We start from the raw sequence: 23,666 nt of genomic DNA, 5'->3' as shown, positions 1-23,666 counted from the left end.
GATAGACTTAAGGGAATTCTCTCACACTGTTAAAAATAATCATCTTTGTTTTTTTGTTTTGCAGAGTGTTATGAATGGAATGCATGTGATTTATGTACCACCATCCGTTCTAGATCATTCACCAAACATGTGGCTGCAGATGGTAACAAAACACAGAGGTAAATGATTCGCCTAGTTACTGCAAGCTTCAACAATACCTTAAATTCTCTAACCACTTTCCTGATGCTGAAATTGCTTATTAAAAAATGATTCTTTGATAAGAGTGTTTGTAAACTGAGTGTCATGAAAGTAATCATAACATTCAATCAGAAAAGACCTCTTAGAACTCAGAGTAAAAACAACGAAACTGCCCAAAATACGAGGAAAATGCAGCAGACCAAGTCAAGATTGATTGTAGTTTTGTATCTGATTGTTTGAGAAAGTGGTGCAAGTTTTTTTGGACCAATCACAGAGGAAAATAAAGCAAAACCAAAGCAAAACCAAAGCAAAACCAAAGCAATCCTGGATACTTTCAACACTCAATTGAAAATTGTTGATGAAAATTGTTATGAAATGTTTGAAAGCACAGTGGACTAATCACAAGGGGAAGTAAAGCAAAACCAAAGCAAGCCTGGATACTTTCAACACTCAGTTGTTGTGAGATGAGTACATTATCTCTGCCATTTTTTTCCATTAGCAACATGTGCTTTGGTTAGTTCAAGGAATCTCCACTGGTCTCTTCATGCCAGCAAAGATATCAAAGATGTCAATCTTGGTACCATTCGGTTTTTACTTCTGGCAGGTGCAGTGAATCCATGTAAGTGATTTTAGGGAAGCTAACTTAACATTCAACTCCCAAGTGCTGTTCAGTATTTCTCCCTTCCAGTGGTCATACATCAAGATTATCTTCTCCAGCTAATAAGTTGTCCATTTGCCTCACTTATTTTCCTCTTGAGTTTGTTGGATGAAGTTTATTGCCAGTTAACCAGGGTTTGCAAAAAACTCTGTAGGCCTGATAAGTTAAGGAACCTTGGTGACTTAAAATTTCTTTTCTGAGATTATAATAACACAGATGCTCATGTACTGTGATAGAGTAATCTTTTCTCCCCAGTATGACACCAACTTTTCTATTGTTAGTCAAAAATCGAAATGCCCTGGAAAAGTTGGAAAGATTATGAACCTGGTCAGTCAGAGAGTTTGATAGCAAATTATTCATTTTAAGCTTTGCAGAGGACAAAGTACTTGCCTTACTATATGGATGTAGTCTACAATACAAAATAATTTTATTTGCCATTCATAGAAAGATAGTGGTAGAAATATTACAAGATAGTTATAAATCATGGGTGGTTTACATCACAAGGTTAACAATTTTACAATACTTATGAATAACAATAATTATTATAATAGATGGCAAGGGGCCTTGAGAAACCACAGAGTACATTTCTGACATCTTTATTTATTTTTCTTCCTAGGGTCTTTGTCAGCCTGTGATTCTTTTGTAAATGCCTTTGAAGCAAAAGGTTTGAAACCTGAGGCCCTCTGTCCATGTGCAAGTTCAACAGAAACTATGACAGTTGCCTTAAGAAGGTAATTAACTTTCCCACAAAGCATTATCTCTACTGCTGTTTTTTCTTTTATTGTCATTCTCAAAACCTGACATTGTAAGTATTACCTTAAATTCCACATTCACTTTAACATGTTACATGTTGCGATTCAATGTTCAGACCGGGCAAGCCAGGAACTACTGCAACAGGGCGTGGAGTTCTTTCATTATCTGGACTGAGTTATGGCGTGGTAAGAGTTGACAAAGAAGGATCTCTAACATCACTGACCCTGCAGGATTGTGGGACAGTGTTGCCTGGAGGTAAACCTAGATCCTTTTTGTATTATATTGAGGTTGTTTAGCTCTTTGTTAAACTGATTTTTGGCAGCATAAATATGTATATAGTTGGTGGGTAAAAAGGGAAGTTGGGGGCAAGAATGTTGGAGACCCCCCTCCCCCCTCCTTTGTGACCAGCCAGCCCTAAGAGAGTGAATCACACGTGAGGCTGACAACCCCAGCCATTAACTCCCACACATGATAGGAACCACTGGCCACCACAAGCGTATCACCAGTTACAATTTGTTGGTGGCATGAGTAAACTGTATGTAACTGTATTTATTCACTTTCAACTTACAGCCAAGATAGCAGTGGTGAAACTTGAAGGTCCCCCTTACTTGTGTAAGAGTGATGAAGTTGGTGAACTGTGCATATCAAGTGGAGCCACAGGGAGTGCATACTGGGGTCTAGCTGGAAAAACAAACCACACATTTAAGGTAAAAGTGAGTTTAAATGGCTGCGCATAATGACTTCAATCATAGAGGACTGAATTTCCTAAGCAAACCAAGTTATTCCCAAAAATCTTGAAGATTCTCTTACCATCATAGCAATAAAAGCAAAATTTTCAGTGTTTCTTTGTTCTTTTTTGTTTATTGTAGCAAGATAGTTATGATGATTATTAACTCTTTAACTCCCAGGATCTGATAGTTAATTCTCCCCTTCAGCTGGTACACATTTCCATATAAATTAGTAACAAGAATTTGATGTTAGATCAAGTTAACAACTTCCACCAGATAAGTTTGAGTAGTCTCATTACACATTTGCCAGATAATGTATGGATACTTTAGGGAGAAGTTACGTGTTGATCACTTCTAGGTTTTATATCAAGAGACATTGTGTTTTCTAATGTAATGCATTCTGATTTTTGCTTTGATGAACAGGTTCAACCAACTTTAGATGATGGTGCACCATTTGAACAGTATCCACTTAGTGACTTTGTTAGAACTGGACTGCTTGGATTTTTAGGACCAGTAAGAAAATATTTATTTTAGTGCTAATTCTTTGTTTTCTCTAAGTTCACCTCGAGCAATTGCACATCTGTCAACTGCAGTTTTTTGAGAGCTGAGCATGCGAAATTCTCATGTGTTTAAGTGTGACTTTCACCTTATGGTAACTTGACAGTATCTTTCTTATGAAATGCCAACAGAATGGTGCATGAGTTGACTGGTGTTGCCAGAAAGTTCTGATCCATGAGAGCAATCTCTTTGAAAAAAAAAGTAGTTTGATTAGTTGGATTTAACAGACTATTATATGGCAAGTGCGCTAAGAGCCACACATTTCACCTTTGGTGATGAAAGGTGCTTTCTCAAAGCATTTTTAGATTAAACATATGCGAATTTGACCTTTTTACTGTGATGGTGTGAACTGAACATAATCGACTGGAGCAAAACTTGACCTTACATTCTTTTTCTTGGTCGTTATTGCCTGGTGTGATAGAGTGTTAGAGGAAGGTTTGAGTCCTTGCAATTTCTCTGTAGGGTGGTTTAGTATTTGTGTGTGGAACAGCTGATGGTTTGATTAAAGTCAGTGGAAGACGACACAATTCTGATGATCTCAAGGCAACAATCCTTGCTGTCGATCCAGTGAAATTTGTCTACAGAGGCAGGTGGGTGACAATTAATAAAAATATTGACATTTCAAAATTGCTTACGTGATTGAATTTTAGTGTGAGTTAGTCAACTCACAGATCCTCATTGAAGACACCTTTGGAGCTTATTTTGTTTTCTTCAGCATGAAGCGCATGCGTAGTGATGACATTGTTAGTGCTGGTCGTATAGAATATATTGAGTCTGAAATTTTTTGAAGGGGAGGAGAGGGGTTTTTAAAATTATCAGCACAAAGAATGAAACCTTCTGAAGATTGTGTCTTACATCAGATATGGAAAAAGATTAGGCTCTATTTTTGTAGATGCACAAACAATGATGTACAGTGTTAAAGTAATTTTACAGACTTCATTATCCTTTTTGTTACTTTTTTTCGCAGGATAGCTATATTTTCACTGTCAATTCTAAAGGATGACAGAATTGTGGTAGTGGCTGAACAACGACCACAGTGCACAGAAGAAGAGGTGAGTTCAAACTGTTAACTTTGTTGAGAAATCGAAATAAACCCTTGACTCTAGGGATTGATCTTTCCCTGTATTCTCCGTACAATTACAAGACACTGCCACGTAGACAAGTTAGGAGAATTAATAAAATCAACACGGAATAAAATTTGTAAGGAACACGAACTTCTCACAACTAACCAACAAAGAATGACAACAAGGAAAATTATTTTTGACATAGAGCGCTTTTCGAAGGAGTATCGGAAAACACAAATCAAAGCAATCGCAAAAGCCTATCAGAAGTAAAAAAATATTTGGAGAAGCTCATCAGAACTCAAAGAAAAAGCTAGTTGACTCCCTTAGGCGCAGAAAATCATTAGTGAGGCGTGATTGCACATAGCACGACGAAGCAAAACCAATGCAATGTCGGATTACTTTCAATACTCGTTTGAAAATTGCTCTCTCAAGAATGAAAAATTCTGTGTTCATTTTCATATGTTCCAAATCAGTTTTGGAGATTTTTAGCAATTTTTCTGATATTACAAAATGTGTTCTTATCCCTTTTTCTAATGTATGATGACAATTTTTTCTGTCGTGAATTCTCTTACAGAGCTTTCAGTGGATGAGTCACGTGTTGCCCTCAGTGGACAGTATTCACAATGTAAGTATCTGTTTTAGAGGGTGTGAATTTTCCGGAACTTAATCGATAAGAATGTGTTTAAAATTGTGAGTATTAGTGAACGGTATAAGCGGGCAGTATGGTTCTCAGCCAATGAGAGAAGGGGATTGCGTACCACGTGGTAGAGAGGAACCAATAATATGGCAGGATTGGCATTCAAGATTGCCTCACATCAATTCGCCATCTTGGATGCCAATCTGGCCGTATGAATGGGGTAATTTGTTATTATCAACTGAATTGATAACGTAAATTGGCCGCCATGAGGAGTTTCTAAGCTGACGTTTCGAGCGTTAGCCCCTCGTCAGAGTGAAGTTTCAGTTTCGCTCTGACGAAGTGGTCAATTTACGTTATCAACTCAGTTTATAATACCAAATTACCCTGTTATACTCTCCCGCCGACGCAGCACCACGGTTTCTTTAGAAACTTACCCCCTTTGGCCATATGAATGGTTCATATTTTACCCCGTGGTACATAACCCTCTTCTTTGATATGGCTGAGTACCATAGTGCTCCGTAATACAATTGGCGTGACACACAATACTTTAGGTTGAGTGTCGTTTGTGAAGTACTTATTCTCTGAGGAATTGTACTCACATTGGAGTATTTTTTCTGATTCAGGTTGGTATTTATTGTTTATGTCTCGTGGCTTCTAATGGATTACCTAAGGTGGGTTTTCATATCAACTAATAGTTTTTTTGAAATTCGCCATGTTACGGTATTGAATGGTCAAATTTGTATGGTCAAATTTGTACGGCCAAAGGACAATGTGTGTGTCTGAAAGCATCTGGATTGTGCGTCGTGAACTAAAACCCGAAAAATCACAACAGCCAAAACATGGACAGTCCTAGATAACTTTCAACGCCTTATCAACAAGTTTCTAGGAGATCTAAAGAAGAGTGGAACCTTTGCCCTGAAGTTATACTCAAGTTGTGTTTGTTTCTTTAGACAAGCTCCGGCGCTGTTCATATACACGAGACAAAACAAAAGTTCATGGAAGGTTCTCTTCACCCAGCGAACATTTTGATGTGTCCCGAAACATGCGTCACAAATCTACCTCAGCCAAGGCAAAAACATCCTGGTGAGAATCAGCTTTTGTTGCATTACGCGTGACAAGCGTTGAGTGTCTGTTTAAAGTTAGAGCTTTTTGTTAAAGAAAAATTCAGAGATTGTGTGACAAGCAAAGTTATAGGCATTCATACAGTTGAGAATGCAGCACTGTGTGGAAAGCAGAACTACAAGCATTGCATGTGAGAAGTAAAAGTTGCAAGGGCCATTGTATTTAGGCAAAATACAGGTGCTGCTTTACAAACGAATATTCAAGGACTGCGTGATAGGTGAAATACAGCTTTGTGTGACAAGATGAATACATCATGTCATATTCTAGAGGTGAACAGCGCTGCAGATCATAAGGACTTCGCTGTTTAACATTATCTTCATTTCAAGGCTGGGTTGAGCGAAATTTGTTTCTTTTCCTCAGAGCCTGGTCCTGCTGCCACCATGGTCGGTAATATTGTAATGGGGACAAGAATAGGAGGAGCCGCTGGCCGAGAGATCGCAGACATAGAGGAGGACAGCGATATGGCGAGAAAGGTAACGTAACTCACATAGCGCTTGCATCTTGAATGTACAAACACTTTTTTGGGTTCTGTTAGAGCAGCCTTGAAGCAGCTTAAGCTGTGACCTGAAAGTATTTTCCATATGAGGATTTGACTTGCCTAAACAACTTGTAATTTGAAGGGAGACAGATTACGTCGGAGCCACAAGGAGATTTTCACGGGAACGGACAAGGGGGATGTAGCTAACAGAGCTCAGTGGGTTTAAGTGAAGTGAAAACAATGAAGGGAAACATGGAAAACTTTTCAGCCAGAGGGAGTTATCGTCATTAGTTGAAAAGTTCTTGTAGCTAGTAACAAAGAGATGTTTTAGGACCTAGAACGGAGAATGACTCTTTAGATCAGAGGGAGCGTGAGCTTGGACATGAGTGAACAAAATACTCTCTCTACCTGACTAACTTTGCATAGCGTAACTGAGTGGAGTGTATTATTACAAATATGAAAAATAAGAGATAAAAGAAGCAATGTCAGGAGTCCATTATGGGCTCCTGGCAATGTCAATTAAATGGGAGAATCGGATTCCAAAAGTTAGCAAACCTAGATTTTCAACGGAAGACGACATGAGTAATGTCGAAACATGTTTGAAATGTAATTTCACGTTTTGTTCCGCAGTATCAGTTCCTGGCTGAGATTCTCAAGTGGAGGGCACAAACCATGCCTGATCATGTGTTATTCACACTAATGAATGCAAAGGTGAGTAACTATGTTTTAGAGCGGTTTTGACGGAAAGTTAACCAACACAGCGAAAGCTTGGTGCGAGCCAACGTAAACAGTGTGGTGAATCGATGGGAATCTAAATAAACGATAACCAAGCGTAGGAATGCACGCGCGAGAAGAAAGCTTGCTAAGATCACAGAAAAGCGCGGGAAAAGTCGCATGACCACAGGCGAAACAACGTTTGTGGTTATTTATTTGCTTAGGTTTACATGGTTGATAATTTGCGCTAAAACGTCAGTTGTGCTTTGTGTGGTTTTATTTCAGGGCACTGTATCAGCGTTATTAACAACAACTCAGCTTCATAAGCGAGCCGAACGCGTCGCTCAGATGGCTGTGGAACAAGGTCGTCTTAGTTCTGGTGACAACGTAGCTCTTCTTTTCACCCCTGGTATGTTTTAAGACTCTTTTCTCGTTTAGAATTTCACAGCTTAAATTTTATCAAAAAACCTCTGTTTTGCGTCATCTCGTTGGGAAGGATTTCCACTTGTCACAAACGACTACATTATGGTTTGTTGTATTTGGTAATTACTAATAGTTTAATGATGTGTTGGCTCAGCCTACCGCACGTGAAGCACACAGGATAGCAAACAGCTACCTGAAACAAACTTTAATGAAAAATGCTATCATGGCGGAGCTCGTAACGCTCGCAGCTGAGCCCCTTACCAATCAAAAATGGTATATAAATAATAACGACCCAACCCAAGAAAATTTGGTTTATAACGAGATCATTCCATCGACCGTCCGCATGCGCGAACAGTTGAAATGCGGGCACAAATCTAGGCGGTATACTGTATTCTCAGTGGAGCCCTGGTAACATGACACATTTCTGTTGATAGGAAATGGTCAATGTGGTTTCGTAACCTTTTTGCTGACTGCTGTGTCTTTTCTTTCTAGGTGTGGACTTCATAGTTGCAGTCTTTGCTTGCCTCTATGCTGGTATGATGTGATAGCCTTTGGTTGACACTTCAGTTAGAATTAAGGAACGCGAAACTATCATGGGATGTGTTGAAAGAAGAAACTATTTATAAGTTTTCTTGGGTGTGACTTTCCAAATAACAACTGCTCAGGGGATAACAGTTTCGGAGTCGTTTTCAATTGAGTTTCGGGTGTAATCCAAGATTGCAATGGTTTTTCTGTTGTCTCAACCAATCAGACGAAAAACCATAGGCCACCTGGTCACCTTTGTTTCCGTGCTTGTGTTTTCATTGGCCTCTTGCAGTATTTCATATGTTAAGAATTACTTTGGTTTTGTTTTGGTTTTTTACGGAACTCGTTCCAGAATATTTTGTTATGATGTGGCCCGGTGGGTTTTGTTAATTCCTCCCTCTTTCATTTCTTAGGTCTCATTCCAGTTCCCGTCCGTCCCCCTCACGCAAACAACATCTCCTCTACCCTCCTCACCGTCAAAATGGTCATTGATGTCAGCAAATCACGTGCAGTGCTAACAACTCACAACATAGCTAAGGCGTTGAGGTCCAAAGAAGCTGTTGGCGTAGTAGACATAAAATCATGGCCCACTGTGGTGGAAGTCGATGATGCCCCTAAGAAGAAGCTGACCAATCCGTACAGAGCTCCTACACCGGAAATGATCGCTTATCTCGATTTTAGCGTCTCTACTACCGGAATGCTGTCTGGAGTGAAGGTTAGAGTAGATGGACGCTTAACATGTTCTGGTCTAACTTCAGGCCTTGAGGTGTTGCGCAGGGAGGGGAGGAAGGGAGGTCCGTCCTTCCATGTCGGTAGAGTAATATAGAAATTTGAAAATAATCCCTCTAGCAAGCAAACTTGTACTGAGAAAAGATAAATTTATCAGTAGGAGATATTTTGTTGATACAACACTAAATTCTCTAAGCCGGTTTGAACAGAAATGAATAACAGCTAGAAAGGGGAATTTGATTTAAATCTCAGTAGTTTAAGGAGTATAAAAAAACTTTTGTTCCTAGTTATAGTAATTCCTTAAATTTTTATCAACCCATCCTTGTTTTTATTTTGGGTTCTTACCACCTCAGGTGTTTTTCTCCTCTTGACGAAATGTTATTTTAGGTTTCCTCCAATTTTTTGGAACGTCTAGAAACGTGACTCAAAAGTTTTGGTTACCAAATGGTCACGCAATAGTAGTGTACACTTTACATTACAAATCAAATTGGATCTTTCGTGTGTCACGCAAGGTTACCAATTTTCTTTATTCTTTTCTTCACAGATGTCACACGCAGCAGTGACTGCATTGTGTCGCTCTATGAAGTTAGCGTGTGAGCTGTATCCTTCTCGTGACATCGCGGTTTGTCTCGACCCTTACTGTGGTTTAGGATTTCTACTCTGGTGTTTAACTGGGTAAATAACAACCTAAACACTGAGAATTTTTAATTATTCGTGTGTAAAATAAATGTAGATTTGACTTATTGTTTATCCATCCTTTGCTGTTTTCTTTTCAGTTCATTCACTGACAATTCTTTCAATTCAATTTGTAGTGTCTATTCTGGACACCATACAATCCTCATACCTCCAGGAGACCTGGAGACGAATCCCGCTCTTTGGTTATCAGTAGTTAGTCAGTATAAAGGTGAGTTCTGTTCCCTGTTATGGATGATTCACCTTCCAAACCCAACGAAAAAAGTATGAAGTTTTGCTGACTGTGTTTGGTTTTCCTTCCCAGTCCGCGACACGTTCTGTTCTTACCCTGTTATGGATTTGTGTACCAAGGGACTGGGGCAGTCAATACCGGCGCTCAAGGTATTGTGGATATTTTGTTTGAAAGAAGACATGTTTCGAGGAAGGTATCAGATTGACTTTTCGCCAGTGTGGAAGCTGAAGAATACGAAGAAACTGTGATTATCCACCTACAGATTTAATGTTGTATCACTAGGCTACAAAAGCTTGTGAGAAAATAACTTTAACGCGCTGCATTCCGCTTTGGTCAGCGTTGTTGAAAACGGTTAGTGTGGGAATAGAGTGAGGTGGTGATTAAATCATATACCCTCCTAACCGCCATGTTTGATTTAAGGGTGATAATGTAAGGAGAGATTAGATGCTCGTCACTCCTAAATGTCAAAAAAGGGTTAATGTTATGTTATGCCTATTTGTTCTCACAGTCGAAGGGTGTCAATTTAACCTGTGTACGTAACTGTGTAGTGGTAGCTGAGGAACGCCCCAGAATAAACCTTACCACAGCGTTTTCTACTCTGTTTTCTGGTCTGGGTCTTTCTGCTCGAGCAGTAAGCACTTCATTTGGATGCAGAACTAATGTTGCCATTTGCACGCAGGTGAGATTTCTCTAATTTATCCATTATAAGCAATGAAAGGTGTAAGAGCGGGCACGCGCCTTTTTGACATGCACTAATGTTGGTTAAGGTACTTGCGTATTCAACACGCTCGCATGTTCTATCTCACTCGCTTTGTGCACGTTTTGTTTCAGGGTGCATCCACGCCCGAGGCATCCAGCGTGTATGTGGACACGAGAGCCCTAAGAAATGACAGGTGAAATATGAAAACAATAATACTGTCACTCTGTTTAGACGTCTGATTGTGTTATGTCATCAAATTCTGATTCCTAGAAAGACTCCTGAGGAATCTGTTGATTGTCGTAACACGATATCCAATTGAGCCTCAGAAGTCACCCGGCATTGTGTTGGTTTTGTTCCATTTCGTTCTGTGATTCGTTTTAAGAGCCGATCCTCTCTCCTAAACAATCAAATGAAAAAACTTTAACTAAACGCGACATATTCACCCGCATTTTTTACACGCGTAAAAACCGTTCACACGTATTCACATTAATTTTTTTCTTCTTGCGAGTCAAACAGCGAGCAGTCCTGATTTCTCGGCTTAGTCATTTGCACAAATTAGCGAAAATAGCGCTCGAGCTCTGGAAGCGAGAAGCGTGCGCACCGTGCCCTCGGTGTTTGCGGTGCACGATTTATTTTCGCTGACTCGCGCCACGGACTGAGTTAGACACAGCGATAGCGCTTATTGTAGTTATGATTGGCAGTTGTGAATGCTTTAGCTTTGATAGCGCATCGGTTGATCTCATTCGGATATAATGAGCTCGTAGTCCCCAGATTAGTTCACAGATTAGCGCATATTTCTTCAGGTCATAGATAAGCATCTCTTTTCATGAGAACTTTGGCAATGTAACCGTATTTTCACGTGCCTTGTCTTATTTTTGTAGAGTCACTCTTGTAGAACGAGGAAGTCCTCACAGTTTATGCTTATTGGAATCTGGAAAGGTGAGTCTTGGCAAGATATTATAAACGAATGCTCGTAGTCTTGACACTTGTTATTTTCCTTACAATAATTTTGTTTTGGTTTTGGTGTTCAGATTTTGCCCGGTGTGAAAGTAGTGATCGCCAATCCAGAGACTAAGGGCATGTGCGCCGATTCGCATCTTGGAGAGGTACGTTATTCACGAATTATGTCAGTAATTCCCACTAATCAGCACTAATTACAAGTCATTTGTTATAATGTTGTAGATCTGGGTCACTAGCCCGCATAATGGCAGCGGTTACTTCATGACGGGAGAGGATACGCTAACAGATGACCGCTTCAACGTTAAGTTGACAACAGGAAGCACGACGGAGACTGCAGTCCCGTACGCGCGAACGGGATACCTGGGATTCATCAAGAGAACAGATTTCACGCAGACAGATGGAGGTGGGATGATACACTGCATGTATGATTAAGCTTTAGGAACTTTAAGATAAACTTTGCACTTTCAAACAAAAAGCTCTCAAAGTGGTTCTACAAAGCAGTTTTCCTTGTTGTGCAATTTGCTGCAGTCTGAAATTAGACTACGAGCAGTCTCTCCTTATCAGCAAAGTCCGTCGCGCTAGTCAAAAAAGATTCCATTTTAGCGCACCACATGGAGTTCAAGGAGTGAGGCGCCTACTTTTCATGCGCTTTACTTCCACGGTTCTGCGTGGCGTGCTGACATCTATTTTTTTTTCACTGACTGTTAATGACTCGCACGATGGACTTCACCGAAAAGCAGGGACTGCTCGTAGTCCAGTCTGATATGCTTGACGTACTTAAAATTGGAATGTTTCAACTACTCGTTGCAGCAATTTTCATATTCAATGCTACAAAATGCCCTAAACATTATTGAACACGGCTAGCTTCTACTTAAATAATTTTTTTAACGGTTACTATCCTTTCACTCTTAACATCTGAGTAGTTTTATTCCCATGTAGATGTTACACATTTCTTTGTTAGTTATTGATCCCGTTGCGCATGTGCAGTTGGTTTGAGTTTGGCCAGTCGCGCGCCAATTTTCCTGTTCAAAATTTCACAGGAGAACCAAAGGAGCGACCGCGCAATATGCAAACAATTGAAACGTTCGAACACGAAGTTCAGTTAATTTAGCTGTGGTTATCCTGTTGACTTGACAATCTGTTTTGAGCTTTATCGCAAAAAAAGTAAACGGTTTAAAACGGCGTCACTTAATGATTTCGGCGGGATATTACTTGCGCAGACGCTAAACAGCTAAGTTGAAATGTAACCGCTTTTTTGTAATTTCTGTCGCTTAAATGTTTTTGTTGCTTTTATTTTTCAACAGCCCGGCATGACGCGTTATTTGTGGTTGGCCCTCTTGAAGAAACCATGATATTGCGTGGTATGAGGTATCACCCGGTAGATATCGAGAACACAGTGACGAGATGTCATCGATCAATCTGTGAAAGGTTAGTGTGATACCCTCGCACTTGAGTGTCTTGTCTCTTGTTGCATTTATCCATCGCTTCGTTGCAGATAAAATGGAAAAAGTCACCTTAGTTGCGGGCCGTTGAGTATAAAATAATGACTTTTTGGCCGTCACATTTTTTCTTTTATTTCATTTATTTATTTTTCTTTTACCCTCCCCTCCCTAGTGCGGTCTTCACGATGACAAACCTACTTGTAGTAGCAGTGGAGCTTGATGCAGATGAACGCGAGGCACTTGACGTGGTTCCGCTGGTGACGACATCCGTACTGAATGAACAGCAACTTGTCGTAGGGGTGGTGGTAGTGGTTGACCCTGGTGTAGTCCCGATCAATTCTCGCGGAGAGAAACAACGGATGCATCTGAGGGACGGGTTCTTGGGGGACCAGTTGGATCCTATCTACGTGGCGTATAATATGTAGACACCTCACTGCTTAGTTTCGTAATTGAATTATGTCGTAGTTTTTTTAAATGACAATTAATAGACAAGTTTGAAATAGACTGTAGCGCTAGGTTTAGGTATAAACTAGCGTTTGGTAAGGCAATTTAGACAGGAACTACTGTCACGCGTGACGCGAGACCGTCACCTTACACGCAAACCTGTCGCGTGAGATTTTTTTACCTGGACGATTTCCATTGTAGTGAATCAGGTAGAGGCTGTCAATGTGGATTTAATAGCCTATGTGTTGTCGTACCTTCCTCCCTTCTCCCCTCAAGGGGAAACGGAACCCTTCCATTTCTTCTTGGGAGGGAGGGTAGGGCTACACGCAGGCTAGGATGTAAATGCTTTATTATGAGAGAATTCTCGAATATAGTTTGCGTTCGACAAAACCGCGTTGTTCATCGAATAATTTATGATAATTTTTTGAACTGGTTGGTTCGCGTTAAGCAAAATTATTTTCATGTCACACAGTAGAAAGCATCATTATAGTAATAGAATTTTTCACAGTGCGGGGAAACTGTGTTTTTTTTTCACCAGGTATTCTTAGTGGATGGTGAACTGCGATTCTTTTTCCATGATGTTGTAATGTGGTAGATTGCATAGTAATTTAAAATAGTTCGCGTAAATAATACGTCTAAGAAAGTTACAAATTAATCTCTGCAGAACATGAAGGTGTTCATATCTCTTCGGCTTATGAACAATTATCTCCACAGTCCTATTTATAACAAACATTCATAACTAACTGATTAATACTGATCGACTAAACCGATCAAAAAATTCGATACTCGCGCAACAGCAGGGCTCGAGTTTGATTGAGTTCCCTTAGAGTAATTTTCAATTGAGTGTCGAAAGTACTCCGGGGTTGCATTGGGTTTTATTTCACTTTGCTTTGCAATCTATCTACGGGAGAGGATGTTTCATCTAATTGAAAAATAAAAAAACTAGGAAAACATATTTGTCTTTTTTCCAAACTGATAGAATTAGGAAAAAAAAATCATCGATTACTGGGGCAACGAAATCATTTCTTCTTTGACCGACCTAGCAGGCGAATAATTGATTTTCTATTTTGTAAATTGTTACGTAGTATTTTATATTGTTTTGAGACGAATTCTGCAAGCAATGTTTGATCTTATATTAGGACTTTAGATAGTTGAGTCCTGTGTCGACAGACGTACGACTGTCCCAAGTGAGATAGTGTGTTAAAATTTCTTGTTTCTTGTACGGTTTGACAGAACTGCAGAACAAATTTGTGAGGTATTATGTAAAGAAGCATGTCAGTGGTTGCTTATATTTTTATGTGTAAATAATAAAGACAAGTCTAGACGACATTTTGGTAGTATTGCAGTGTCCGTTTTTTATTTTCAAGGGAATTTCACAAAGTTTAAGTGGTGAGTTTTCAAAACGTACTCTCCTTAGGCCGTGCTAACGGCACGAAATTTGCATAACGAATCCCGACATTACTCGTTTCAATACTTCGCACATACACGAGTTGAAATTAACGCCAGTCCATCCGGATAGGCCCACTTATCAAGAAATCCACATCAACAGATTTCATTGTCAACAAAATATCTGCTTTGTTAAGTCTCCACGTTCGTTAAAAAAAAAATGGCTTTTCGGCTCCCTTCCTTTCGGACACAGTTTTCTATTTTCATTTTTCTGTTGCATTCCAAAGGAAAACGCGTCGGGGACTGGTGGTGAGAAAATCTTTCTCAGGGTCATTTGAGCTCCTTCTCAGCTGTATGGTCGCCAAATAACTTGAGTAGGTCATGCATGGGAAATTGCATATGGGGGATTATTATATGTAAAGTATAGGACATTGTATGTTTGAAAAGTATAAGACATAATATGTATTGGAGATAATAATTCCCCATACATGAAGTACTTACCCCAAATAATGACCTTAGGCTCCAGTGCCTGTCGATATGAATTCGTCTGTGATGCATGTCGAGGAGGGGGATAGGAAGGCGAGGGAGGGAGGGAGAGGCTAATTTCTTTTCGCAACCCCGCGATCTTCTTCGATCGTGTGCTGTTTAAAGCTGCCGTAAGAATTGTGATAGAAGTGTGATCCGACATAAGTTTGTGTTTTGTGGTTTCGCATGGAAAAAGTATGGTTTCGTTGGTAACCGCTTATTATATTATAACACCTTCTTGCCTCTCCCCACTCCCACGCCCGCCCCCTCCCCCCTCCTTATGCATCTACATCATAACCGTGAAAAACTTAATTATGGTAATTTCATTCACGGCAAACGTTGTCATCCAATATACTTTCTAATTGCCTCAAAATATTTGAGTTATGAAGTAAGGCTTCGCTGCGGAAAAGCATTATTTAAGACGGTTAAAAAAATAGCATGGCGTGACTTATTCTAATTGAATAGTTAATAGAAGATAGTAACTAATTTTTTCGTGATGAAACAGCCAATAATCCGCATCCTTTAGTGTCAAATGGAATTTACAAATATGAACAATAATTATCTATTGAAACCGCTAGTGTCCTATGCATTCCACAAATGTCAAAACGTGTTTCCGTCGTATCGAAGGAACACTGTAAACAACGTTTGAAAACCAAACATATTCTTCAAACTGAATCACTTTCGCGTATATTTGACTTTGGGATCCAAGGTTGTTTAACATCGCTGGCTTCGATCGATCGAGATAACCTGTGAACGCTTTCCCAGCCGACGAGGAGCTTGCTTCGTAAGTATATAAGAAAATTCCTGTCTCTGGTAACAAACATACGCTACAGTTTTCGACGAGGTTAAATGACTAAATTGTGTTTTAAACCATAAGGAGTGTCGTATTCCAATGTAGCGATCTTAAAATCCTTCTGTCAATATTTCGTGAGCTTTGTAAAACATAACTAAATCGCTGTGGCTTTGAGTTTTTGATTCACGAAGGAGTTACAGGATTATTTAATTACCATGAAGTTGATCTTTCAGGCTATTGAAAACCGAAACTCATCAGATTTGCTAGCCTTGCTTTGAAATGCATTGAAATGTCGTAACAACAGCAAAACAATACGAACAGTTCCTTTCAATTCATAGTGGCGATCCAGCCACGACTTCGTCTCAATGATTCTTTTGATGAGTATCTTTTGAATTATGTTTTCTGTTGACTGCATTTACCTGATATGTTCATGTTTCAGCTTTGAATTCGAAAACGTAAGTTCATTTTCAGAGCGATGTATTTCGCCCAAGTCGCTAAAATAGGTTTTTTTCTGATCAAATCGAACAAAATTTTCAGACAATCTGAGGTCACTTCAGATGACGAAGTCGCCATTATTATAATTATATTACCCCCGTTATTAATTTACGATTTTATTTTCCTGAATTTGAAGGCAACACAACACTTTTGGCCGATGTAACTGAAACTAGTCGAAGCAAGTTATCTACTAGAATACGGTAAAGGGAACGTCGCTTTTTCATTGAAAGAAGAGGATGTATATTTATCGGAATCTTTTTTCGGAAAAAATAGAAGTTTATTTTTAAATAGGTAATATTCTGTTCTTCAAAATTAACCCAGTGAGGAAATTTTAGCGTCACATATGAGGTGAATCTCAACACCTGAATGTTTTCCCACGCCAGGTAACGCAATCTTTGAAGTGTAACGCAATTCTTTGAGCGTGGCTAAACGTTCTACAAAAAGAAATTAATGGGTGATTGAGATTTTCATGAAAATAATCAGCGACGAAGACATCAAAAACATTTGAAATGCATCAAGAGGGATTAGAGAGGAGGGGGCGGATACTGAGTGTGAAGGGATGTTCTGACCTATATTACAAACCCCACCCCCCAGCCTTTCATATTGTATCCACCACCTTTAACCAACTTTGGTATACCTCCAATTGATAGAAGCCTATATCTGCTGGACTTAATTATAGTATAAGAGCTCCTTTCAAGAGTAGCCTGCTACTACCATTAAGCCTGCAGACCAAGTTTTTTCTCCCTTTTTCCCCTTTGAGTGAGGGCAGACGCCAGATCAGCGTGAGGGGTGTCACGTGTAAAAGAAGGAAAGTGTGATTCGCGTTTCTTCTTCTTGGTCTTACACTCACGTAAGCTCCATGAAATATGCTTAGAAAATAGATGATTTAACAATCTTTAGAAGAGCAACAAAAAAGGATAAAAAGTATCGATTGCCTTGCGAGCTGTGTACCTTTAGAACCTTTTAATTATGTTATTTACAGGTAAAGGTGCCAACCATTTGTCAAGAAGAGGGGTAAAAATGAACTCTGAATCCTTTGAGAGAATTCAAACCTCAGTCATTCAAATTCTTCGGCCAGTTGCTATACTAACAGATTTAACCCTTTCCATACCTGAAGTCATGGAATCTCTAAGCTATGATATTCCTTCATACCGTAGACGGATCCCTTTGGGGCGGGGCATTCCCCTTAATAAGGTACAGGACAGTGAAAGAGGGAAGGAGTGGGCTCTAAGGTTTGTTTCGAAAGACGACACTTTTTATTTGCTCCTTTTAATGCCTCTTTTTTCCCTTTTTTGTACTATTAAACATTTCTCTTTACCCTTATAGTTTCCAAGATTTCTGACACAGAAATGGAACCCGCACCATCAGGAGATGTAGAAGATACTTTGAAACGCATCAACTCACACCCAGGTGTCCTCGGTCTGATTGTACTGAACCCACAAGGCCTTGCAATTAAGTCCACGATGGATAACGCAACTACACAGCTTTACGCGAGCAATTTCCAGCACTTAACAAGTTTGGCACGAAGTTGTGTTCGAGATCTCGACCCGCTCAACGATCTGAAATTTCTTCGCGTGCGTTCACGAAAGTATGAGATCCTGGTAGCTCCGTCCGGGGATTATTCGTTGATTGTTATCCAGAACCCTAATCAGAAGGATTTGTAATATCAGACCAATATTGGTGCTTATATGGTCATGACATTGTGCAAACCCCTTGGATCTCTACGGGAAATAAGTGTTGATCCCTTAAAAACTATGAAATTGATTCCGATAACGGACCGATAAAATTATCAAAACAGTCTATAAATCTTTTACAAATTTTAATAAATTTTACAAAGTTTATATAGGTTACAAATCGGAATGAAAGATGAAAGTAACGTAGATTACTAATAAAATTGCTATTTCATATGTTTTATAATCATAATTTTATAAGCTATTGAAGACTGCAAACGTAAGGGTGAATATCTTTTTAATTCTACCATAAAAAGCAGTCCTCAAATAAATTGAAAGGTATCATAGACTGGAACATGTAGCAAATTATTTGTTTGATGCGTTGCGTGACAAGAGTGTGATGTTATGCGTTACAGTGGTGATTAATCAGGTGCCCGAAGAGGCTGATGAAAAACAAAACACCAGGTGGCCTTTTTTCACCCCTCCCCCGCCCCCTACCCCCACCGTCCACACTAACTCCAAATCAAACATGGCTGATCGGATCGCAGGTGGCCCAAGGTCCAGCAGCTGTGAGGTAGTTATCTTGCGAAAAAAGAGTCATGGCGAAGTTTTAAGAGTTTGTATGGGAATATTTACGACCGCTCTTAGGTATAAAAAAGATACGGTCAAATTCTCAACAAAAATACTTCACCTTACATCCACATTACATCGCTTGTTATCTGACCGCTTACTGTGTTGAGAAGAACCCATGTTAGCGAGTTATCCATTTCTAGGTTTACTACGTACAAAAGAGGGCTTGCCGCAATAATGAGACGCCTGCACTGCAGGCTACACAACTGAATGTTAAAATGACAGATATGTTATCTGCAGTCAGCATTTGTGTAGAGTTCGTTGAAGGCTTGAAAGCTATGTTTAAATCAATTTAACAAATAGATTCCAAGTTGCCGTGCGTCTGTTCAGTAATAGATCACAGAGGACGTCAAAATGTGGTAAGAACATCAGCGACACTCGGCTGCGCCTCGCGTGCCACTTTTTTGTTCTTACCACATTTTGACGTCATCTGTGATCTATTACTGAACAGACGCACGGCAACTTGGAATCTATTTGTTAAATTGATTTAAACATAGCTTTCAAGCCTTCAACGAACTCTTTTCAGTTTTGCGGAGGGTTAAAAGAACATCCAATCACTGGTTTACTTTTCAAAGCGATTAGCAAGAAGAAGATCTGTAAATCAAAACAATTGTAGTCACTCCTGTTTCCACAGACTTTGCTGCAACCAAAATCGATAAAGTAGTGTTATAAGAGGCAGTAAGGTCAATATATTGGGATCTAAGAAAGAAGAAAACTTGCCCAGTTGTGTTCCTGACTGCCGGGTCACTCATTAGTTTGACTCGCTCAAAAGAGTCACAAAACGTGAAAATTTTTACACGAAGTAGCCTGGCACGTGAAACAAATGTAAATAAACATAGGCAATATCGAAGTGCTTCGAGAAACTTCAGAAACAGAAATTTTAAGTGCTCATTTCAAGAAAGTAAGAACATGATCAAAAATAAAAGGAACACTTCTACAAGATCATTTTCCAAACACACCATCACCTCTGTGTAAAAGTGTGGGTTCAGAGGAAACGCTTAATTTATCTGACCGCAGAGCGTGTTTCTTTGTTGCACTCAAAAGTGCGGTCAGTCATACGAAAATGAAAATACTGCCATCAATCATTCAGGAAATATTGCTCAAGCAATCAAATTAGGGAGTTTTTTTTTCTTTTTTAAACCCGTCCAATCTCTAACCAGGTAGCTTAGAATAACTGGTATAAAATTCAGCCCAGAAATCAATGGATAGAAAATTAAGCGTACTGCTTACCGAGGTTCCTTGCTTAGCCGCGAACAAAGGGCAGGTGAGATGATATTCGAGTCAAATTCGTGGAGGACGTGCCAACATGCGCGCTCGATGCTTCGATGAAGACCCTCTCCTTTTGTCCGCCGATCACGTTGGGTCCAACCGCTAATACTAAGCCTCCAGGAGATTAGTCCGAGTGAACGAGATCACACGTGAAAAAAGGGTGTGTTTAGTTTGACTTACGTTTGTGCTGTTTTAGACAAACCGAGGAAGTGATGGTGTGATTGGACTTTCGTACCCTATTTCTTATCACATGCAAGAAACATGCGCCTGTTGACCAAAGAATTGTTTGGAATGCCCTAAAAATATCTTCAAACTCCTTCAGCTTTAATTTTTTAATTCATCATAGCTATCGTTTATACTCGTTTTCATCACTACGTCTAAACATGTCTCCTGCATCTGGACAGATTTAGAAGGTTTCAAGTTAGATTTAGACTTCCAAGACTATTTTTGGTGTAGACAAGCAGAGGAGAATTCATTATCTCATCATGTGTTGTTTGCAGCTACTTTGAAGGAAGAAAGTTTTAAAGAACATCACGCAACAAACAAATTTTTAGTCTGCACGGCGGCTGTATGAGTGAGAGGATAAAAGAAAAGTTGATATTTGGTATTCAAATGAAAAATATAAAATCAAAAGACTGTCATGCATCACGCAAAAAATATATGTAAATTAAGTTAACATGTGATCAGGAAATGCTTTAAAGAGTTCGCAGAGATTTCACAGATTTCGCACTTTTGTTTGACATTCACAATAGTGTATGTAAATTTTTCATTAGGAGTTATACAAAGCGGTGTTACTCACATAAGCAAAGATTAAGTTATTTATTCGTGTATTTTGTGTTAGTCTACTTTACTGGCTTACAATTGGCCGAAAACTTAGGCTGGAAACGTCAAAATAATACATGCATACCTGCACGGAAATCAACATCAAGAATTCTGGTCATATTTGTAGCTTTTCAGAGGGATTTAGGTACTAAAATCGCTGAGGACTAATTTGGAAGTGCTTGGAAAGGAAAGATCGTCTTCAAGCAAAGGAAACCGAAAGAAGGTGAATGAAGATTGCGTAGAGAGCTGGTCGTTTCAATATTATTTTCGCCTAAATTAAGATGATTTAGTTGGCACTGTAATAAGTAGCGTCTTCCTGAAACCAGAAAATAATATTGAAGTCAAAGACATAAGAAAGTCCAATCTCACGAGATCTTATTCCGTAATTAATTAAGAATTTATGATTTGACAAATAAAAAACAGATAGCTGGCGTGACAGAACACGCCACCTTCACGCCCTTAACACACCCCTTCTTATTGTCTTAATAGCCAATCAAAATTGAGTTGCAACATCAGGTGGTTTTGAGCACAACGCAGTTCAAATTCATAACACGTAATTTCTTTTTTTATCTGAATGTGAAATTACTGCTTTGATAGCCGTTTAAAACTTAAGTAAGCGAATCAAAAGACTGCAGAATTCGAAAAGTTGTATTTTGACTACACGAGGACGGAAATTTAAGCACGTTTAGTCTGTTGACTGCGAATGAGCCCACGGCGATTTCATGTGGACAGCACGTGAACAGACATCGCAAAACAATAACAAACCTTCACGCCACACGCGGGCAGGAAAACTGTGTCACGTTGCTTGAAACCATAAAACAATTAGATCGCCATCGTTTCAGGGTTATAGACGAATTGTCCGGAAGAACGAAAGCGTTAGACCTGACTGACATTTATTTGTAGCTTCAGAGAGGCGAACAGAAACTTTCCGCTGTTGCTGATACACCAGTTTGATAACAGGAAAAATTTGGGGCCCATCCGTTCGCAGCTGTCAGTTTCAGTAGTTCCGTCGAAGGAAGAAAATGGAATCTTCAAGGCGTTTGAAAACCGTTGATAACTCTTTCGTGGCTGTCATGGAGCAGTTTGTGAAGACAGTCGACAGAATGGATAACACCGTACTCATCCCTATGAAGTTGATAGATTTGCCTGTGAAAGAGTTAATGCCGACGAGCGGGAAAGACTCCTATCTTCAAAATAACATGAACATGAGAGCTTTCTACTTCATGGTTAAAGCATTGAAAATTAAGCTGTCACTGGGATATAGTCCGCCGACTGAAAACGATGCGAACATGATTCCCCTTGAGAGAGAAATCCAAGACTCTTGCCAACGGTTAAATCAGCTTACTTTGCTGGCAAGGTACATCAAAACATCAGCGCAAAACCTTGGTCCTAACCATGAGCTGCCTTCTTTCAAGGAATTCAAAGCCAAGACGACATTGGACCCCGAAAACTGCCTAGTGGAAGCTATTAAGAGGTTTGCTGACGAAGTGGAATCTATGGAAAAGTCCGTTTTGTTCCCTCGTCTCCTTGAAGACTACAGTGTGAACGAGCAGATGCCTCAATTTGACGAACAAGCTAAAACTCTACTCGATGTTTTCGTTTTGCTCGAGAAACTTCGCACTGAGTTGCTGTCAGGCTCGCGGAATTTCGAGCTTCCAGACCCGAAACTACACCAAAAACTGTCGGAGTTGTTCCAAACGTTTGTGCAGTATACAACTATGGCTAGAAATCTTACGGCTCGTTATGAAGAGGAGGTGCGATGCTTTTGATTTGAAACTGAACTAGAAATAAACGGGCGTTTTTACACGCTCGAAAGGTGCGCCAAATCGTGAAAGATTTAACTCGATTATTGTGCTAATTTTCTAGGCGCTCCTGTGCAAACTTCCTGATTTTTTTGCGAGGTTGCTAACGATTAGATTGATTTTGTTTAATATTGAAAAAGAACTTGATGAGTTTTTGTAAAATTATAACTCCAAAGATGCTCTTGAATATTGTAATGTAGTATTACTACAAAAATTTTGAGTGTATTTGTCGGACAAGAATGTACAGAGAAGTTGCGGTACAAAGTTTCGCAAGAAGTTGTAAAGATTGTTGTTTATAACACGTTAGTAAGTGTAAATTTATAGTTTAAGCAGAAAGGATGCTTGTATGCATACCGTAGAGGTAATGCAACGAAAATAAATTCTTTTCAAAGGTAAATCTATGTTTATTTGTGAACCGAAATTATGAATAAGTAATTACGTAATCTTCAATGTATGTTAGCAACTGTTTGCCACATAAATCGCCAAACACGGAAAGAAATATTTTTCATCAAGAGAAAGATCCTGTGTCTTCACAGGATACGTTTAAATTAAAAAATTTTGGGTTGGGCGGGCAATTACGTAAATTTTCAGGCCCAATATGGCCCAATTTAGAAGATGACAAATGCTTCCTTGTGTGGAGGTGAATTGTTTACTTCTGCAGATATTGATCACGTGTATTGAAGCGAAAACTTTCACGTACATGAAACATGATCGCGAACCACGAAGTTCCAAAGGGGTTTTTTTTTTCTGAAACAATAGTGAAATTCCACATAATTCAAAGTCTAAAATATGAGAAAAGTTAGATAAGAGTTCGAAAGACGACATGGCTAGAATTCTTACTTCTGTAAACTCTTACTCGTAAAAGTTAATAGAGCTCATTAGGAATATTGACTTAGAGAACAGTTGCGTAACCACAGAAAGGTCTTCTCATTGCCGGAAGCGACTACAGCTCTAAGTTCCATGACTGTAGTCCACGTTTTAGTGCGTGATACCAATTGCTGTGGAGATCAAGGTTCATGCGAGCTAGTGTGTAGGGTAATTCCCTAAAGGGTTGGACTTAACGGGAAAGAGACAGACAGCCCAAAAGTTCCCTATTTTTGGAAAGGACAGTAGTTCAAGCACTGACCAAAGATCATTAAAATGAAACGCGTGTTCACGAGAGTCCTGGCCGATGAGCGGGACAAAATTGTCCTCTGTTCGTATGGGATATTTCAGCCCTAGTACTTTTCTTAAGGAA

At 39.4% G+C, this 23,666-nt stretch overlaps 2 protein-coding genes, 1 long non-coding RNA gene and 1 pseudogene across 9 annotated transcripts in view; 3 read left to right on the top strand and 1 right to left on the bottom strand.

Annotated features, from left to right (window-relative positions):
* LOC113682749 (disco-interacting protein 2 homolog A) overlaps positions 1-14,372 on the top strand; it is a 32,864-nt gene extending 18,492 nt beyond the window's left edge. For all 4 annotated transcript variants that reach the window (XM_027199927.2, XM_027199926.2, XM_027199928.2 and 1 more), the window contains exons 17-42: positions 65-158; positions 677-796; positions 1,452-1,566; positions 1,704-1,843; positions 2,159-2,295; positions 2,740-2,829; positions 3,337-3,464; positions 3,842-3,926; positions 4,513-4,563; positions 5,199-5,246; positions 5,526-5,658; positions 6,058-6,170; positions 6,806-6,886; positions 7,175-7,298; positions 7,805-7,846; positions 8,251-8,552; positions 9,111-9,241; positions 9,379-9,470; positions 9,564-9,640; positions 10,000-10,170; positions 10,323-10,384; positions 11,073-11,130; positions 11,223-11,297; positions 11,374-11,554; positions 12,456-12,579; positions 12,766-14,372. In XM_027199927.2, coding sequence (XP_027055728.2) covers positions 65-158; positions 677-796; positions 1,452-1,566; positions 1,704-1,843; positions 2,159-2,295; positions 2,740-2,829; positions 3,337-3,464; positions 3,842-3,926; positions 4,513-4,563; positions 5,199-5,246; positions 5,526-5,658; positions 6,058-6,170; positions 6,806-6,886; positions 7,175-7,298; positions 7,805-7,846; positions 8,251-8,552; positions 9,111-9,241; positions 9,379-9,470; positions 9,564-9,640; positions 10,000-10,170; positions 10,323-10,384; positions 11,073-11,130; positions 11,223-11,297; positions 11,374-11,554; positions 12,456-12,579; positions 12,766-13,018 — 3,027 coding nt within the window. In that variant the 3' untranslated portion in view covers positions 13,019-14,372. The remainder of the gene's footprint in view (positions 1-64; positions 159-676; positions 797-1,451; positions 1,567-1,703; positions 1,844-2,158; positions 2,296-2,739; positions 2,830-3,336; positions 3,465-3,841; positions 3,927-4,512; positions 4,564-5,198; positions 5,247-5,525; positions 5,659-6,057; positions 6,171-6,805; positions 6,887-7,174; positions 7,299-7,804; positions 7,847-8,250; positions 8,553-9,110; positions 9,242-9,378; positions 9,471-9,563; positions 9,641-9,999; positions 10,171-10,322; positions 10,385-11,072; positions 11,131-11,222; positions 11,298-11,373; positions 11,555-12,455; positions 12,580-12,765) is intronic.
* Positions 14,373-15,587: 1,215 nt separating this feature from the next.
* On the top strand, positions 15,588-18,261 carry LOC149034450 (dynein light chain roadblock-type 2 pseudogene; annotated as a pseudogene). 3 transcript variants are annotated; one of them, XR_016182857.1, is made up of 3 exons: positions 15,623-15,732; positions 16,373-16,436; positions 17,563-18,261. The product of XR_016182857.1 is annotated as a dynein light chain roadblock-type 2 pseudogene, transcript variant X2 (transcript). The 3 variants fall into 3 exon arrangements; XR_016182856.1 differs by lacking the exon at positions 16,373-16,436 and having other exon boundaries at positions 15,588-15,732; XR_016182858.1 differs by lacking the exons at positions 15,623-15,732; positions 16,373-16,436 and adding an exon at positions 17,450-17,468.
* On the bottom strand, positions 18,045-19,899 carry LOC149034449 (uncharacterized). The gene is made up of 2 exons (XR_016182859.1): positions 19,767-19,899; positions 18,045-19,176 (listed from the first exon to the last, which is right to left on the bottom strand). It is a non-coding gene; the product is annotated as an uncharacterized LOC149034449 (long non-coding RNA).
* Positions 19,900-20,614: 715 nt separating this feature from the next.
* On the top strand, positions 20,615-22,826 carry LOC113682771 (uncharacterized). The gene has a single exon (XM_027199959.2). It carries the CDS (start codon positions 21,650-21,652, stop codon positions 22,394-22,396), a length of 747 nt encoding a protein of 248 aa, XP_027055760.2. The 5' UTR covers positions 20,615-21,649; the 3' UTR covers positions 22,397-22,826.
* The last annotated feature ends 840 nt before the right edge of the window (positions 22,827-23,666 follow it).

This window comes from Pocillopora damicornis, chromosome 14 (genome assembly GCF_964200805.1).
Source record: "Pocillopora damicornis chromosome 14, jaPocDami1.2, whole genome shotgun sequence".
NCBI classification, from domain to species: Eukaryota; Metazoa; Cnidaria; class Anthozoa; order Scleractinia; family Pocilloporidae; genus Pocillopora; species Pocillopora damicornis.
The sequence above is the reverse complement of the archived record's forward strand: the minus strand, read 5'-3'. Positions and strand labels throughout refer to the sequence as shown.

Coding starts and splice junctions, on each gene's coding strand:
- LOC113682771 (XM_027199959.2), top strand. CDS start 21,650: ATGGAATCTTCAAGGCGTTTGAAAACCGTTGATAACTCTTTCGTGGCT.